Raw genomic sequence first — 19160 nt, 5'->3', positions numbered from 1 at the left:
CAAAACCTCAAACATTGAGGTCATCCTCCTTCACCCACCCACAGAAAGTATTTCAGCTGTAGATCTCAGCAGCCAAGAGAAAATGCAGAACTTTAAAAATTCATGAAGCTAATCAGATGCAAAATTCATAAACCAAATCTCATCCTTCCACTTTACATATAGCAAACTCTTCCTCTGTATTCCGGACTGAAGTCCGTTCTCTCAGGAAAGTGGTGAATGATCTTTACCACGGTGTCCAGTCATTACCACGGCCTTTCCTTAAACACCTCAGCAGTTCAAAGGGATCTTCTCCCTTTTGGGAGAAGTCATTCTGGGGGTAGCCAAAAGGATAAGATTGAAAGGAACCTTGATCATCTGGCATCTGTAAAATGCAATGTATTGTGAATGGCATGGAAGGTTTCCAAACATCATACAATTTGTTAAATACCAAGTTGGCCATTTAGCTGCACATGTTAAAAGAATGTGTGGTTAAACTTAGTTTAGTAATGAGTGCTGTATAGTAGCCATTTCCTCCGAGAGGACCAAAGCCAAGATAACAGACATAGCAACTTCATTAAATTTCTTCCTATACAGTACAGGTTTCAACCAGTCCTCAAATGTAATAATTTCTTCACATACAAACATCCAGCCATTCCAAGCTGATAGAGCAGGACTGGACTCCATTCCTTCCTTTACCTTTATGTTTCTATTATGCACCTTCTAGACCTCACTCATCCCAGCCATTCTTTACTAAAAGGGAAGTAATTTGAGGAAAACATTGACAGAAGCAGGCAAGCTAAATTTCCCCAACCCTGAAAATTAGCTTAGTAAGAGGGAAATGAAGCTAAACAAACAGAAGATGCAAAGCAAAACATTGTTCTAGCATCAGAAAGGTATGGTCTCTATACTCCTGTTCTTTTGACCCAACATTGACACAATGTTGTGGCACACCCCAAAGTAATCTCATTTGCTGGTTCTAAAGTCTTTCATTAAACCACCAGCTTTGTTTACTTATCCCAATATTTCCCCACCTTGATCAGCATTTCTAAGAGCACTTAGAATGATTTGTGAACAGGCACTGCACAAATGGGACTGTTGAGATTAGGCATACAAATCCCTGGATTACGTAGTTCTGCCAAGTGATTAGAGAAGCTTACCGACGGCAAGGAGTTTCTTGTACTCATGCTTGCATAGCCCAGAGGACCAAACCATTCTTCTAATGGGCTCGTAACCATGTTTGTGCTATGAAGAGGAGTCCATATACTCATGCCAGGTCTGAAATAAAAAATTGTGGCAAGAGAGCTTCATCTACTTGATAAAGACACTGGAATAAGCAATGATGTCAAGTCACAATTTTAAGACCTAATCTCCAGAATTGGCTGAGCCTCCAGCCAAGCTGTTTCAGAAAAATTGCGACAATCTCCTCTGCTCAAAATGGAAAGTTAATGCATTTCATATTTCAGTAACATTGGAAATATATTGTTCACACATTGATGTTTCCAATTCATTAAGGGTTAATTAATACATGAATGGCACAATTCATTACCATGTCATATGTGCGCACCTCAAAAGGAAAGAAAGAACTAGTCCTGTTTCCTGGGTTTTTCCCTTTCGAAAAGATTCTGAAGTTACAAAACACAGTGGCAATGAGGATATTTAAAAAGTTAAAGATAAAAGGGCATAAACGAGCTCATAAACCGAGTACTGGGTGATAAACATAAGCACAAATGGCTGGCTAAATAGCAAAGATAGATGTGCTCAATTGTACAACAGATAACCAAATGAATTGAGCAGTATTTTGAAGCAAATGAAAAGTGCCAGTGTTACCGGGCACAAGTGGAAAGACATACAATTTGCTAGAATTTTAACTGCTCCAACCAAAGGGAGGTTTGCCAATACCATAAACTTAATGCAGGAGCATTTAGAACCAAAACCATTGTGAATTGCAGAACACTAGGTTTCATAAGCAGGATAAAATTCAAGTTACATGGCTGAATTGAAGAAATAGTCCAAACATTGTCAGTTCAGTGATGGGCTTAATGATGCTCTGAGAGATTGTTCAGTTTGTGGAAGCTTGCAAAGCATTCAACAGCAGCTCATAACTGAAGCACAACTTACACTTAAGATCAGTTGAAATAGCTGTATCGATGGAAACAGCAGCCAGAGATGCAATTGAGTTGCAGTCAGCAATGAAAGTGACTGAACAAAACTGCAACTTCCAAACAGAAACCTGACTGGCTAAACAAATTGTGTTACCATTGTGGCAGGGCCTCACACACCAGACCAATGCAGATTTAAAGGCTGAACTTGCAGAAAATGAAACAAAGTAGAACACATACAAAGAGCATGTCAGGCAGACAAAAATAAAAGGACTCCATAGGGAAGGAAAAGGGTAAAGTCAAGTTGCAGTTTCAAAAAGAACACTAATCTGCCCTTTTGGCATAATGAGAATATCTGATGAGTGACCAGGACTGAGTGGCCTTGAGATTTACAGTGAAAACTAACAAGCAAAATGGCTTACACCAGAAGTGAACAGCAACTTGATTCATATGGAATTGGACACTGGCTTGGCTGTTTTAGTCATTCCACAAAACAAGTTTGAACAGCATTTCAAAAATATTGAACTGAAGTCTGCAGATATTCAACTAAGAACTTATACTGGAGAAAAGACAACCCCTGTGGGAGTGACATTTGTAACAGTGAAATACGACAAACAGGCCACATTGACCTTGTATGTGGTAAAAGTGGGAGCGCCAGCAATGGGATTGTGATTGGCTGAGACAACTTCAATTTAATTGGAGATCAATCCAGTATTTGCATGCCACATCCCCCACCATAGAGTCGACTGAAACTGAATTAAGAAAATGTATCAGATGATACCACAGCAGTGTTCAAGGATGGCATTGGAAAACTCAAACATTAAGGGCAAAATAGTGTTAAATGAAAATGCGGCACCCAAGTTTTTCCAAAGCCCATCTGGTTCCTTGTACCATCTCTGATAAAGTAACCAGTGAGCTAGATCACATGGAGGCTGAAGGGATTCCTTCCAAGGTTGAGTGGAGCCCTTGGGCAATGCCAGTGGTCCCAGTAGTCAAGGGTCTGTCAGGATCTGTGGTGATTTTAAGACTGCCATCAACTCAGTATTGATAGTAGATCAGCACCCTCTGCCCAAGGTAGAGGATAGCTTTGCAAACCTTTCTGGATGGAAACACTTCAGCAAAGTGTACTTTACTGGGCCTTCCTAGAGATAGAGATTGAAGGGTCTAGACTGTTTCTCACCACAAACACTCAAACTTTTTTGCTACAATAGGCTTATTGTTAGAGTAGCATCTGTACTTTGACAGAAAGTGATAGACTAGGTCCTTCAAGGCTACCCAGAAACTCAGTTACCTGGATGACTTCATTGTTGTCAGCAACGTACATCTCAAATCCAGATAGTGTTATTATGATTAGAAGATCATGGGCTCAGAGCACAATGCAACAAGTCTGAATTACTTAAACCAATCACCTACTGTGGTTACACCATTGACACAGAAGAATTACACCAGTGCACTGAGAAAACTCTCAGTGGTGGATCCCCCAAAGCCAAAGGACATGTCACAGATGCAGAGAAAAAATATGTACAGATTGAAAGAGGCCTGGAGTATGGTTTGGGGTGTAAAACATTTCAGCCCATACTTGTATGGGAGAGAGTTTGCCCTCATTACTGATCAACCACTTTTGTCCAGTTTCAATCCACTGAAGGGCATTTCACCATCAGCAACACAAATGCAGAGATGGGCTCTGTTTCTAAGGGGACAATTACAAGATTGAATTCAAGAGGACAACTAATCATGGAAATGTTGATGGGTTGTTCATTTACTCTTGAAAAATGAAATACCAGAAAAAGAAGAGGCCATTGCTCATGATGTATTCTCCCTAATGCAGATTGAAAATCTCCCTATCATGACAATGAGGAGTCAAAGGGAAACAAGAAAACCCACAGTCTCAGGTCTACATGGTCACCACGAGTGTCTGGAATGTGCAGCAGAAATCTCAGTTCCCCAATTTTTATCAGCCCCAGGATGAACTTGACAGAGGTTGCCTTACGTGGGGATTGAAATGTTTTCTACCATTCAGCCTGAGAGCTAATGTGCTGGAGGAGCAACTGCCCAGTTTTCTAGGAGTGGTTATATTGAAGGCATTGGCTTGAAGATTTGTCTGGTGACCTGGGATAGATTGGCAGATTGAGCAGCTTGCCATGCACTGTTAAGAATGCCAACATGTCCAGAAGATGCCAAGGGCACTGCTTCCATCCCTGGGACCAGACCTGCATTTCCCAGGAAAAGGATTCATGTGGATTTTGACAGACCATTCATGGGCACACATTTCTTGTTAGTAGTGGTGACAGCTGGAAAGTGACTAGGTGTTCCTAAGATCCTCCACTACAGCCTTGCACACCAGTGTTGCGAAGCTTCAAGGTCCAATGTTCCAGGACACTTGGGGACAGTGGACCATAGTAGTGGAACAGTTCCAGTCATTCCTGAACATGACTGGAATAAGACATTACATCTGCACTATACCACCCACCCACAAATTGCTTGGTGGAAAGGTTTCTCCAGAGTCTAAAGAATGCACAGCAAGCAGTGCCAGCAGAACACTACCTTGACACTGAATCAGAAGCTTGCCAATTTTCCTCCTTGCATATGGTAATGTAGCACACTCCATAACCAACAACTTGCCAGCTATGCTGTTCCCAGGTGATCCCTTGGATCTGCACAAACCCAGCCTCAGGACAACAGAAACAAATGGCTCCTCAAACAAGTTTGATGTTTCACTCCCAGCAAGGGGCTAGAGGTGATCACAAGTGGGTACTTGAAAAAAGATTAAGGACAGAATTGGGCCACTCCTACTCAGAAGGATTGTTTGGTGTTATCTGGAGACAATGCAATCAGCTGAGGAGAACAGGCAATTGTTGAATTGTTGTTGAATGTGCCAAACTGTCAGAACCACCTGCTGCAGTCAGTCCCTGAATCAGCTGCTACAACCAGAGGACCAAGAACCAGAGATTGTTTTCACATCCACTAGTCTCTTCTGCCAAGCAGAGTGACTTCCCTTGTCAGGAAAGATGTTGCTCCACATGAGTAGGAAATCCTCTATCGTTATTAAATCTGTATTCCTGAATGGAACAATTTAAAATTTACTATGCTGTGGATATCTATAAAAGTGTATTATATATAGATATTTATATGCAAAATATACACACAATTACTAGATAAAGGCATTACACATTTGAGCTGAGATGCATTCTACATTGAATTGAGATTATAGCTAAACATGGAAGTATGTTGTGTATTTAATATTTCTGTACTTTTGTGAATATTGTTCAAGTATTGCTTACACAATTTGTTATTGGTTATATGTAAAAGTACATGAATGGCATACGTCAATATGCCACCACATCATAACTGCACACCTTGCCAAAGTTAAATTTAAAAAAAAATGGAGTAGACATACTTATCCTGGGTTCCTCTGTTTTTCTTATGGTTACAACACAGCAGTGCCAAAAGACACTTCCTGACATCCAAACCTATCAATTAAACTATTCAGGAGAATTGAATGTTCTCTACTAGGCTGGCTGAATGCAACTTGATATCCAAGACAAAGCTTTGATTGGCATCTGCTCACAACCCAACATTACTCATCACTGGCACACATTACGTGCTGCAGACAATGTACGAAATGCACTGTTTTTACTTGTCTAGACAATACCATTAGCATCTTCCAAACCTGCATCCTCTTGTGCACCAAGAGCAAAAGGTGCATGGTTCAGAAGAGAAGAAAAAAACCCCAATCACATGCTAATTGCCCTTTAGTTCATGCACCATCCCAATTTGAAAATTTAGGTGTGTGATGTGTTCTAGTCTGGATTATTCTTACTAGTTTTGGTGATTTTAAAGAATCGGGGCAGCCTGCAGATAATGAACACCGAGCTAAATCTATTCTGTGTTTTCACTTATTTTTTTAAAAATATATATTGCCATTTGTGCAATTCTTTTTTCATGTGGGGGGGGGAAATGTTTGATTTTTTTCTTTGAATGGGTTGGTTCCATGAGTTCTCTTGTTTTGTGACTGTGGTGAAGATGAATTTCAGTGTTGTATACTCTGAATCTTTGAAATAAATCTCAGGCTCATAAATTGGTTTTGAAATACCAGAATTCACACCCCAATTCAGGAACCTTCATCCAAAGGATTGCAACAGTTCAAGGAAGCCTCAACACCACTTCAGAGAAGTTAAGAACAAGTAAATATTGGAATTTCTAGTGACACCCAGGGGAAATAAACACTTTTGATTAGTGGGAAGGGCCAAGGAACAAAGGTTACAGAACCACAGAGCAGAGTCAGAAATGCACTTCAGAGGAATTGTCTGATTACATATACAATCCAATTTTTGACAAGTCTGACACCTCTCCAATTATCCCTACCCAATAGATTTACCAGAATACAATTCAATGGAGGAGTCACCCAAGGAACAATTTACACCTTGATTTGTTCTCAGAAAAGGTTGCTCAAAGTGAAGGGAGTGCAGAACAAAAGAACCATTTTAAACTTTAGAGCCAGGCATTGAAGAGGTGCTTGATGTATTGTGTTGCAGAAAATTAGAATAATATTCCACCCCGCATCTACTTTTAGGTTTGCCAAGTGGTAGATGATCATGAAATGAAGCCTCAAGCAACAGAAAATCTGCAGATGCTGGAAGTCCAAGCAACACACACAAGATGTTGAAGGAACTCAGCAGGCCAGGCAGCATCGATGGGGAGAAAAGTATAGTTGACCTTTTGGGCCGAGACCCTTCAACAGGCAATAAAGCTTGTTAAATGTGATTAAGATACTGATCAAAGACTATCATTCCAAGTCTTACTCCCTTCAGATTGACTCCACAGATTAACATACCCATTTCATACATCTACAGTATTTCACTTACACTGACTTCAGGCTGTCCCCCTGCTCGGCTGGTGGGTCCCAAGCATGAAGAGCCTTCCTCCATAGCCTGATCTGCTTGTCCCAGGAGCGCCGGCTGTATTTCTTATACTTATTAGGAGTCTGTGGGTGTATTCCTGGCACTCTGTGTCTCCTTTAAAAACAAAGGGAAAAATGGTTTATAACGCCACTTGCTTTCAAAATTAAGTGCCGGATTTGAACATTTGCATCATTCCATCTTTATTGTAGTGGAGGACCACAACATGCACTCAAGCAGATTTGAGTCCATCAGACCCAGATGGACTTGATATTCAAGCTTTGTGAGCGACTCTGAAAATGTGCAAGAAGCATTATAATGGTAGAGGAGTCCTGCTTTTGATTTGTGGGAGGGGAAGATAAAAGGTGGGCATGGTAATTTAGGTAAACTCAATTTTCCCCGTTATTCACTACACACGTTGAATGCAAATATTTACTCCTCGGGCATGTGGGTGAGGTTGGCCTTTTCAGTTGCAGACAACCATTGTTACAAGATTTCAAAAATCACAGTTCAAGATTAAAGGTGACATGCAAGGAGTCTTAGTTTAATTTTTTTTCCTGTTGCAAAAGCAGCAGTGTACTCTGACTACTGAAATGGAGATGGTAATACAGCATGGAAATGAACTTTGGCCCAACTCATCCATGCTAGCCCAAATGCCCATCCTATTGATACTAGTTCAAGATACCATTGAATTTCCTCTTGTGAACTAATATTCTATTAATGGTAGCATGTGTTCATTACCATTCTGATATGAACTTTCCATATCAGTTTCAGTAATTAATTTCCAGGAAATGCAATACAACAGAATTGGTTATCATACAACAGGATTTCCCTTGACCAATAAATTTATGAAACAATACTTGCTTTGGAACTTCCTGCAGATATCTTGGATAAGCAGGAGTGTTTTTTCCATAATCTATCTGCTTTTGTCTCCGCTTCAGCACCGTTTCATCAGTTTCAATTTCTGATGGCTTACATCCTTCAGTTGAAGAGCCACAGGGTGGAGGGGAAAAACTCCAATGCCTGCAAGTTTAGGGTGGAAGAGGAAACCACTTCAAATGAGCTCGGTCTTCAAGTAATGTTTGTCAGTTTTATACAGCTCGATACCATCTCTTCAGTTGACACTAATTGAACAAGGTTTGGCGTGCAAGCTAAATGCGCAAAGGTAGAGCAGGAAGTTATTTGGGCCAAATGATGGTATTACACTATCAAAGACATGCTATTGTTACTGTGCCACAGTTATTCTGTGAAAAATGATTTTGTAAAGCTGATGACATACTGCTCCTGGTTTTTAAAACCAACATGAAACTCAAGTATATTTATGACTTAAAACCATTTATAAGGAAACAGTGGGCAATTCAAGCACCAGCACCCTATTTGGTGTGAACATGTGTTCATGTTTCAGCTATGCTAGCTGGAGACTTTACACTCCATAATGGAGAGGATACCATAATTCTCAATTTGGTAATCAAAGTCAATACATCATCCATCAAATAACCCAAGAAACTCCTCAGGATTACTGTACAAGAATTTTACTCTAGGTTTAGCCTCTGGTGCCAGGGTGTCACCCCATTAAGTTACAGATTCTGAGTCTGTAAAGCAGCATGAAAACAGGCCACTCAGCCCAATTGGTCCATGCTGACCACTATCCTCCCATCTGGTCCCAGCTGCCTGCATTCAGCCGAAATCCAAGCCCTTCCATTCCATGTACCTGTCCAAATGCTTCTTAAATTGTAGTTGTACCCATCCATCCCAAGCATTTCCTCTGGCAGCTCATTCCAGGTACTCACTACCCTCTGTCTAAGGGTCTCCCAAGTCTTTCCGCTCTCATCTTGTATCTGTACTCTAATGTTGGTCTCCTCAATCCTGGGGAAAAGACTATGATCATCTACCTTGACCCTTATGATTTTAAGCTTCTGAGGTTTTCCCCGCATTCATCTGCCCTGCAAGGAATAAAATTTCAGTATGAACAGCATCTTCCTTTAACACAGGCCATCTAGACCAGGCCGCATTTTTTTATAAATCTCTTCTGCATTGCCTCCAACTTCATGAAGTCTTTCTATAACAGGATGACCAAAACTACTTAGTACTCCAAGTTATTCTGACAAAAAGTGTCCTGTTAGCAATGGGAAAGCACCAGGCAGAAAAAGGATATTAAAAAAATTATTGGCTTAACTTTTTAAAAAAAATGGTTCTAACCAAGTTCAATTGCTAGGTGAAGAGCATCAATGGGATAGAATTGGTCTTCAATATCAAACGCCGTAAAGTGTGATCCAGCTTCCCTTACTCCATAGTTATCACTAATACCCTCTACCTGAAGTTCAGAAAAGCTTCAGAATATTTATAAATACAACAGATTTTGTTTGAGGAATACTGACTTATTCTCCCAGCTCCATTCTCTGTTGGGTTCTGTTTCTGTACCCACTCCAATGCTGGCAGTTCGTGGTGTGTAAACACTTGGCCTAATGAACAGAAGTCACAAGTTAGTTCTCTAGAAGGCAAACAGCCGCTTAATTTCAGTAAATACATTGGGAATATTTACAATGGAACATTTCACTAATTACAGATTCCAATTTTATCTTCCCAACTAAAAGCTTTTCAGTAGAATATCGATATTAAGTCAAGAGTCTCCAGATAACTTTTTGATATTACATGAAGGGTAATGAAACAAACTGTGCCATTGAATTCTCATGCTTTTACAGATTCTTCCCCTAGCTAAATGATTGATTGAAAAAAACCTCTTTATTTTGAATAAATAAGCTTCTAAGAGCTCAAGAAAACTTCATTCATGAGATTGATCTGCTTAAAAGAAATTGTCTGCTCCAACTATCTCAAAAAGTTTATATTGGATTTGCCTCGATCATACTTTTAGTCAGAGAGCAAACATTCATGCACAAGCAGTGCAAGTCCACAAGTGAACTTTTAAGCCAAGCTATCAATCCAGAAAAAATATAGTTTACTGTGTTTGATTAGACTGGAATTAGAATGAAAGATACTGGAGTTGCTACTGAACAACCCCTGGAAAGGACTTCATGTGGGAAACACTAAAGGTCACATTCTCAAATTGTACATTCATCTCATTGAGAGATATCAGATATACCACTCCCTGCACAATTGGCATTTCCATTGACAGAAGGTGGGCCGGGGGGGGGGGGCGGGGGTGGAGGGGAGAAATTATTTTAGTTAAAAAACCCAAATATATCAGCTGCTGGACTATACATTTTACTGAAGTGAAAAATTCATTTACAACCAGTGAGCATATCTTTGAATTTTAAAAGAGTCCACTGGAATGTTTGCCTACATGAGCATAGGCCAAATGAAGGCCGGGTGACAGCACTTGTCATTCTCCAATCAGATAACCCAATGAAATCACAAAACAAACTTTCAGTATTAAGAAAGCACTCTCTAGTAGGAGTGGAGATGTTTCCATTGAAAGGAAATTGGGGAATTTATAAAATCTTAAATTCAGGATGTCTGCCAGCTAATCTCACTGGTACACAGAGTCATAGGCACTCTTAGCGTGGAAACTGAGCACAAGTGAAATGAAACAAAATCTGAGGTCTGTCAGTGTTGATCTTGTTAGCTTTCAAGCTAAAAAAAAGTCCCTTGCATTCATAGATAATGCCAGTATTACCAGCATGATTGTGGCAATTCAGGAAACAGACACTGCTCTATTGTGTTGGTTTAATACCTTTTCACTGCCCAACTGGCAGTGTTAACTTCTGGCATCGCTGTGGCACCAATGCTTCCAAAGTCCATCCACGGAACATGGGCATTTCCAATAGGGAGGCTGTAAAGATAACCAGTGCAGATTGAGTACAATTGCAAAGGATGGGTAAGTGTGAACTTTAGTACTGAAGGATCAGATGTTCTGGGACAGTTCTATATTAGTCACTGAAGATTCTTGGCAAGGAACAATGAGAAATGTTCATAATGTAAACTATTCATGACTAACACTATTGAACACATTCCCTAATTTATCCAGTATTTCACCTTGAGTCAGTCAGGTTGTATGATAAATTCATATATCCTGAATGGCTCAATTTAAATAAAAAATTCATATCATCTGGAAATTTAGCAACCAAAGGAAACAGTAATTTTAATCCAACTATTGAGTCTATACTTAAGTGTGTGTGTGGGGGGGGGGAAGAGAAAGAGGAGGAGGGTGGAAGAACAGAAAGAACACTACCATTCCACTTAATGCATTTGAGCTGGAGTTCACATGATACAAGCAAACACAAGAGCTAATTTGCTTGTATCACCAGTCTCCCTCCTACTACATAAATGTAGCATTTGTCCTCAGTAATAAATAGCAAATAAAGGGTTTACAAATTAGATTTACAAAGTTGTAATTAATGCAAATAAAAAATTCCAGCTCATCTTAATCTTTCCTAATCCAGAAGATATTTTAAAAGCAAAGCAACAATTAAAGCAATTCACTAGGTGGCAGCATTACTAGCATTATGAGGTTATGACAGATCCAGTGACCAAAAAAAACAAGAACTGTATGCATGGGGAGGGAAAGGTTCAGTCAATCCATAACTCAACTCTAGAACTGTCAGTAACAAAGATGATATACAGACAAGATGAAGGACCAGGATAATATAGCAAAGAGAGTGATGAGCTCAAGTTTAACAGAATACCCATAATATGCACCATCTTAATTTTGAGGACACATTTGAACATAGATGAAATTCTATTAATTATCTTCTGAACCCTGTAGTTAGTCATTAACAATGACTTATCAATCTGATTCACTTTCAAAATAGAACATGCACAATGAAACAGCTCATTCTGATCACTTTCTCTACAGAAAATTCACATTAAAACAGCCTATGGATGAAAAGAGCTATCTTGTTCCACATTTGTCTTCAATCTTCAAATACAAACTTAATAACTAAGATTTCCAAGTGAGTTATCAGCAAATAAGAAAGTTAATTAAACTAGATTAAAATATCAACAATACACCTAGCAGCTAAGCTCTAAATCATCATAACCTGTTTGCTTGGGGATCAAGACCATAAAAGTTAGACTGCATTATTATTTCTCTCCCCCTATTTCCTTTACCATGTCATTCAATGACAGCTGAAGCCTTTAAATACTACTCCATCTTCAAGGGGTGGGCATTGTCTCACAATTCAACCTATTGGCCTGCTTCACAATAAAAGTTAAGGGTCATGAATTTTTATTTCTCTTCATTGAAATTTATCATTAAGATCTGATGAAATATTACAATGTTAAGTGTATCCTGCACACTAAAATAATATGAATCCAGTGACTGATCTTTTAAAGAGAACTTATAATATCTACAATATTAAGATTCAATTATATCTCGTTAGATGTTTAACCCTTACCGAACAGTTGATAAATTTAGATGCTTTACATAGATTTTAAAACTAAAGAGTGATTTATACTTTAACATTTTACTGTTTATAAAGAAAGTTTGTGAATTACCTATAAATGTTAAATGAAAAACTTTGCAGGTTACATTTGAGCCACACTAATGCATGCTGGGATATCCTAAATCTGCAACCTTAGCTTCCGAAGTACATCCACACTGAACATGTAAAAGTGAGTTAGTTATGTTTGTCTTCTACTAGAAATTCTTTGTTAAAGAACAAAGAGATTTATGCATTAAATATTAATTGGGATCTTGTAACTCCATCTCAACATGAAGCATTACCTTAAAATCTGAAATCAGCTAATTCATTTTCTTTTCCTTCTAAGTCTTTATGATCTGTCTCTTTCTCCTTTGATTTATGTCAACCCTCTAATCTGATTGTGTCCTTATGAAGCAACTTGTTATGTTTTAGTAAGTTAGAAATAATACATAGCAGAAGTTATTTTTAAGATTGTGTAATGGTTTTGATGTGAATCTTTTGTGAGATTTTAACTCAAAACACTGGATTATGGGAAACTAAGGTATAACAGCTAGTTGTTGTATACTTATAAGATAGCAGGCCACTAACCTTCTCTCTTATTGGTTTGCTTTCCTGTAATCTTTGTGGGGATTTAGTTGAAATATACCATGAATGAAAAAAAAATTGATGAACTCTCTTCTTCAGAGCTTGGCCAGTGAGCTAGACATTCTGTATCTGACCTAAGTAACTAGACAAAGGGCATTGGCTCTTGCTGTGATAGCAGGTCAGCACAATCCAAGTTTCGTCAAACAAACTTTTGAAAGTGAAAAGGCAGGTCTGTGCAGTTAGATCATATTGACAGAGAAAATAACCTCCTATTCTGAACTTCAAACAGGTGAAATGTAGTTGGCAATCCCGCTCCACGGTGAGAAAGACGGCATTCATCATTAAGGACCCCCATTACCCAGGACATGCTCTCTTCTCATTGTTATCGTCAGGGAGGAGGTAAAGGTACACACTTGATGATTCAGAAAAAGCTTCTTCCCCTCCGTCATCTGATTTCTGAATGGACATTGAACCCGTGAACACTACCTCATTATGCTTTTCCCTTTTTTTGCACTACTTTAATTTAACTTATATATATATTTACTATAATTCACAATTTTTATTATTCTGTATTGCAATGTACTGCTGCCACTAAACAACTAATTTCACAACATATGCCAATGATATTAAACCTGATTCTAATTGTGGTATTACACTGCCAAATTCAGAGTAATGCTCTCTTTATTATGTCCAAATGATGCCCCATGATCTCTTTCCCAAAACAGCAGCCAGATATTTTATTGCTTCTACAGATTAGACTCTCTGTAGCTTTGTATAGGACGGCAAAGCAAAGTTTCATACAACTATCCATGGCCACCACTCAAACTCGTTTCATGTGGAACCTGTCGTGACAGCAGACAAACCTCGCATGGGTGACGTTCAGTCAGGACTGAAGTTTAGAAGTTTGTTACGATTCGATTCATCAAGCCAAGTTGCTGCTAACTTTGAATTGGTGGTTGCTAAAGTTATGAATGAAAGTAGAAAACCCAGTTATATGGTTCAAGCTGGGGCAATCTTTCTGCTTTTCTTCTGCACATCAATGATGTTTTCTTGTGATTAATTTGTATATTTGTGTTTATAAATTATCATGTAATGATTTCAAGGATATCTGAGTAATAAGAATTTTCAAATGTGAAAACATTTAACCTTTCAAATGTTAATTATAAAAATATTTGAATCTTATCCTAACAGTTATCTAACTATTTTGGATTCTAGTCATTCATGTCCTTCTCCGCTTCTTCAAATTTGCTATTCTGTCTCTAAAACTCCATGTCAGAATGGATAATTCTTTGGACATTAGAAGCCCTCTGTGTCTTCAGCCAAGCATCAAATATGTTAGTCAGCCTCTTCTCCATTTTGTTCAATGCTTTCTTGCCTTTCGAAAGAATGGTGCTGGAAACTGATGTGATATTTTAACTGGGGGCCAAACCTTATGTCTGTATTTGTGAAGCCCAGATTTCTACAAACTCTATTAAGTGTTTTATTGGCATATTCTTAGATATTACAGTCAAGATTGTGCTGAGCTGTGCCTCCGCCAAGGTTGTGTCTCAGGCAGTTTGTTTTAAGTTCTCTTTTTGGTTGGTAGGAATGGTTTTGAGCACAGAACAGGGAGTTAGGGTGAAGTTAGGGTTTAAGGACAGGAATCTGCAGGAATTAGAGGAGAGGCTGGAGTCTAAGTCTCTGCTCTTCATTTGAAGGCCAGCAACATGGACGTGGTTGGATGACGGGCCAGCAGACCAATGAGGATGAGGGCTGGTGCCCCCACACACCTACACCCCCACCCACCCACCCCCGGTAGGTCAGTGAGTTATCGGAGTGTGCTGGGATCAAGGTTCTGTGCGGGCAGGAGGAATTTGAGGCCTAGTGTTTGGGGTCCTGTCACTGGCAAGTTCGGGGCTTGAGGCCTGGAGTTGGGGGTCCTCATCCATCATCGTCATGAGTCCTGACTTGATACTGAAGATCGAAACCCGAAGGTCAATTGGATGTCCAGATTGAAGTCTGAAGGTTGATTGAAGTTGAGAAGGGGAGGCCCGACAGCCTGAGCCCTGAGTCTGCAATCTCTGTGAGCCTGCTGGGGGAGTCGAAGGCCCAGTATCTGAGAATCTGCGAGTCCAACTGGAGGCCATACCAACCTGGCCTTGGGTTAGAAGTGTGTGTGTGTGTGTGTGTGTGTGTGTGTGAGAGTGTGTGCGTGCGTGTGTGAATGAGTGTGTGTGTACCTGTGTATGTGTGTGTGTGTGTGTGTGTGTGTGTGTGTGTGTGTGTGATTGTGTGCGTGCGTGTGTGAATAAGTGTGTGTGTGCCTGTGTATGTGTGTGTGTGCGTGTGTGTGTGTGTGTGAGTGTGCGCGCGTGTGTGAATGAGTGTGTGTGTGCCTGTGTATGTGTGTGTGTGCATGTGCGAGCATGTGTGTGTGTGTGTGTGTGTGTGTGTGTGTGAGTGTGTGCCTGTGTGTGTGCATGCGTGCATATGTGAGCATGTGTGTGCACGTGCGTGTGTGTGTGCGAGTGCGTGAGTGTGTGTGAGAGTGTGAGTGTGTGTGTGACTGTGTGCGTGAGAGTGTGTGTGTGAGAGTGTGAGTGAGTGTGTGTGAGTGTGTGTGCCTGTGTCTGAGTGTGGTTGGAAGGGAGGAACAGAACAGAGCCTGCTTTGTCACTGTAATGTTCTGCCAAGCATGGTGGGCATGCTGTGATTGCATCAGAATGTGTGCTGACACTTCTGGGCTGCCCTCGGCACCTCTTCTGCGTTTCACTGTACCTTTCATGTGATAAATAAACCCGATTCCAAATCCAGGTATCAGTTCTTGCCATCTCCCACCATTTAAAAATTATATTATCTTGCAATTTTTTTTCCTTCATTTTATCAGCCAGTTCAAATATCTTCACTGTTGGGATGGATACACAAACATAAAGGGTAAGTTTTGTGTGGGGACTTATTACTGCAGAATTTTAGGTATTGTGTGCAATAGAACTAGCCTTATACATCCAAGGCTGTCCATCTCCTTTCTCTGTCACTGTGGGGAGAACAAGTCCTAATCATGCGATTTGTCGCTGGGCATGGGTTTGGCATAAGTGATGGAAGTGTAAAATCTCTAGAGTTGTATGGGAACATTTAGAGAGTGTAGTTCATAATTGGCTGGTGGGGTGAGGTGACGGATGCAAGTGAGAGATTGGTATCAACTTTAAAATATGCTGTTGGCATTCAGGGTTGCAAACAGGTGGCAAGGGAGTTGGGGGCCTGAGGGACAACCAAAGTGAGATTAAAATTTTAAACTGGGGGTATTTACACAGTGCTGATGTCTTTGTCAATATCTGTAGTTTGGAATTACTGGCCAGTATATGTGAATGAAATTTACAAACAAGGTCCCTAGTCATGTGTTTCCTCAACGTTGGGTGCCACTGTGCAGCTCTGGTCATCAGTGAGTCATATGTGGTTTATGATAGCGCTGGTGAAAACATTGAGTGGTGGCAAACGTCACAAAGAATACAACAAAATACCTCATTAATGATACTTTCTCTGGTAAAAGATTCTGTAAACAAACACCACAAACAATGGAGAGGAGGGCAGAGGTGAGGAAGAGTCGAGGGTCAAAGCAAATGGATGTGAGGCGAAGTCGGGACGAGGTTGAGGCAGTAGACTCGAGGCAAAGTTGGGGTAAGTGAAGGCGAGGAAAAGTCAAGGCCCATCCACCTAAGCTGAGAGCCAGGAAAGACCCGAGGTTTGATCGATCTGAGCACCAGGTTGACTTGGAAAGGTTGGGTACAGGCCAAAAGGTGGCGGCAGGGTGCAGGCCCAGCATATCGAATTGGCTGGGCCCAGGTCCTAGACTGAGGACCGAGATGTTTTGACAATTTAAACACCGGGCCAGAGTGAAAAGGCAGGGAGTTGGAGCTAGAGGCCAGGGTTGGGTCACTTCTCCACGATGTTTACTTGGCTCTGCACTGAACTGAGGCTGCGGCCTGCTTCGGCTGCACGAGGCCTCATGTCTATGGACTCACTTTTGCTCTGAACACTATTCGCTTACTTCTATTGATCGCACTATGTTTTTTTTTCATCAGCACATTCGGTGTTCGATGGTCTTTTTATTGGGTTCTTTTGAGTTTCTTTGTTTTGTGGCTGCCGGTTGGGAGACGAATCTCAAGGTTGTATAATGTATACATATTCTGATAATAAATGTACTTTGAACTTGGCAGAAATAACTAGAAGCAAAATCACAAAACAGATCCTGGATTACATTCAGCAAGTGGTTTTCAAATTAAATTTCATTGAGAAGCACAGATAATAGAGTCAGATGCAAAAGGAATTCTTGGTCATGACTTCACAATTTTTTCATTGGATTTTATCTGCCAAGTTTCTCTCCATTCCACCATTCTATGTCTTCTTGAAATCTTTACCTATCTTCCTCACTACTTATAGAAGCTTGAAGAGGACAGCACAGGAACAGGCCATTCGGCCCACAATGCTGTGCTGAACCAGCTAAAAGGCAAATCTAAAACATCCAAACACTAATCCCCCCTGCCTACACAATCCCTCCATCTTCCTCATATTCATGTGCTTATCTAAATGCCTCTAATGTATTTGCCTCTACCACCATACCAGGCATCCAGCACTCTCCGAGTAAAAAACTTGGCCCTCATATCCCCTTTGAACCCGTCCCCTCTCGCCTTCATTTCATGCCCTTTAGTATTAGATATTTCTACCCTGGGAAACAAATACTCCCTGTCTACTCTATCTATGACTCTCATAATCTTATAAGCCTCTCTCCACTCAGCCTCTGGCACTCCAAAGAAAACAACCCAAGTTTATCCAGCCCCTCCAGATAGCACATGCCCTCTACTCTCCAGGTAGTGTGTCGTTTTCAGATTTTGAAATTGTGCCAAGTGGCCCTGTTCCAATTTCAAGGCCTAATTTGCTCATGGAAGACGACCCACTACGAGGTTCAGCAGATGATTCCAGCTGTGACGGAACACAGGGTCTGCTAGGCCGGTATTTAGCAGAGCACAGAGGAACCGAGTCAGAATCAGGTTTAATATCACTGACTTACATTGTGCATTTTTTTTTTGTTTTGCAGCAGCTGTACAGTGCAATACATTAAAAACTGTAAATTACAGTAAGAAATATATTAAATAAGTAATGTAAAAAGAGAGCAAAAATAGTGAAATCGTGTTCATGGGTTGGTTCATTGACTGTTCAGAAGTCTGATGATGGAGGGGAAATTAGACTATGAGAACACTCAATCCTCTTTTATTGTCATTTAGAAATACATACATGTGTTAAGAAATGATACAATGTTTCTCTGGAGTGGTATCACAGAAAACAGGACAGACCAAAGACTAACATTGACAGAACTACATTATTATCACACACAGTTACAGCAGTGCAAAGCAATACCATAATTTGATGAAGAACAAACCATGGGCACAGTAAAAAAAGTCTCAAAGTCCCCGAGTCGATCGACTCCCGAGTCCCCTATAGCAGGCGGCAAAAGGGAGAAACTCCCTGCCGTAAACCTCCAGGCACCGTTAACTTGCCGATACCTTGGAAGTAGCCGACCACAGCCAACACTGAGTCCGTCCGTCCAAAAACTTTGAGCTTCTGACCAGCCTCTCTGATACAGCCGCCCGAGCGCCATCCTCTGCCAAGTGCCTTCAACCTCGCCCCAACCACTGAAGGCCAGGATTTTGGGGCCTTCTGCTCTGGAGATTCCGGTTACTACACAGTAGCAGCGGCAGTGAAGCAGGCATTTCAGAAGTTTTCCAGATGTTCCTCTGTACTCTCACGTCCGTCTCCATCAAGTCAGAATTGTGCATAGTCCCCTACTTGACAGATAACAGACATCATTCACTGGAAAGGCCGCGCGCGCTGCCGTTGCGCCGCCATCTTCTCCTCCTCCTTTAGGAAGAAGCTGTTCCTAAAATATTGAACATGTCTTCATGCTCCTGTACCTCCTCTCTGGTGGTAGTAATACGAAAAGAGCACATCCTGGGAGTTGAGGGTCCTTAATGATGGATGACGCCTTCGTGAAGCATCGCCTTTTGAAGATGTCCTCAATGCTGATCCCTCAATGAGGACTGGTGTGTGTGTGTGTGTGTGTGTGAGATCCCTCTACCTCCCTCCCTGAATGTCCTCAATCAGTTCCTTGGTTTTACTGACATTGAGTGCAAGGTTGTCGTTGTGGCACCACTCAGCCAGCTGATCTATCCCACTCCTTGTCAGCA

At 40.7% G+C, this 19160-nt stretch overlaps 1 protein-coding gene across 1 annotated transcript; it reads right to left on the bottom strand.

Annotated features, from left to right (window-relative positions):
- Positions 1-183: 183 nt before the first annotated feature.
- Positions 184-10743, bottom strand: LOC134348963 (oocyte-specific histone RNA stem-loop-binding protein 2-like). The gene is made up of 6 exons (XM_063052776.1): positions 10668-10743; positions 9355-9438; positions 7832-7999; positions 6944-7084; positions 1137-1254; positions 184-361 (listed from the first exon to the last, which is right to left on the bottom strand). The coding sequence occupies exons 1-6, from the start codon at positions 10733-10735 to the stop codon at positions 224-226; spliced, it is 717 nt and encodes a 238-aa protein (XP_062908846.1). The 5' UTR covers positions 10736-10743; the 3' UTR covers positions 184-223.
- Between the last annotated feature and the right edge of the window lie 8417 nt (positions 10744-19160).

Source organism: Mobula hypostoma, chromosome 7, assembly GCF_963921235.1.
Source record: "Mobula hypostoma chromosome 7, sMobHyp1.1, whole genome shotgun sequence".
Classification (NCBI taxonomy): domain Eukaryota; kingdom Metazoa; phylum Chordata; class Chondrichthyes; order Myliobatiformes; family Myliobatidae; genus Mobula; species Mobula hypostoma.
This window is presented reverse-complemented; position numbering and strand designations above follow the sequence as displayed.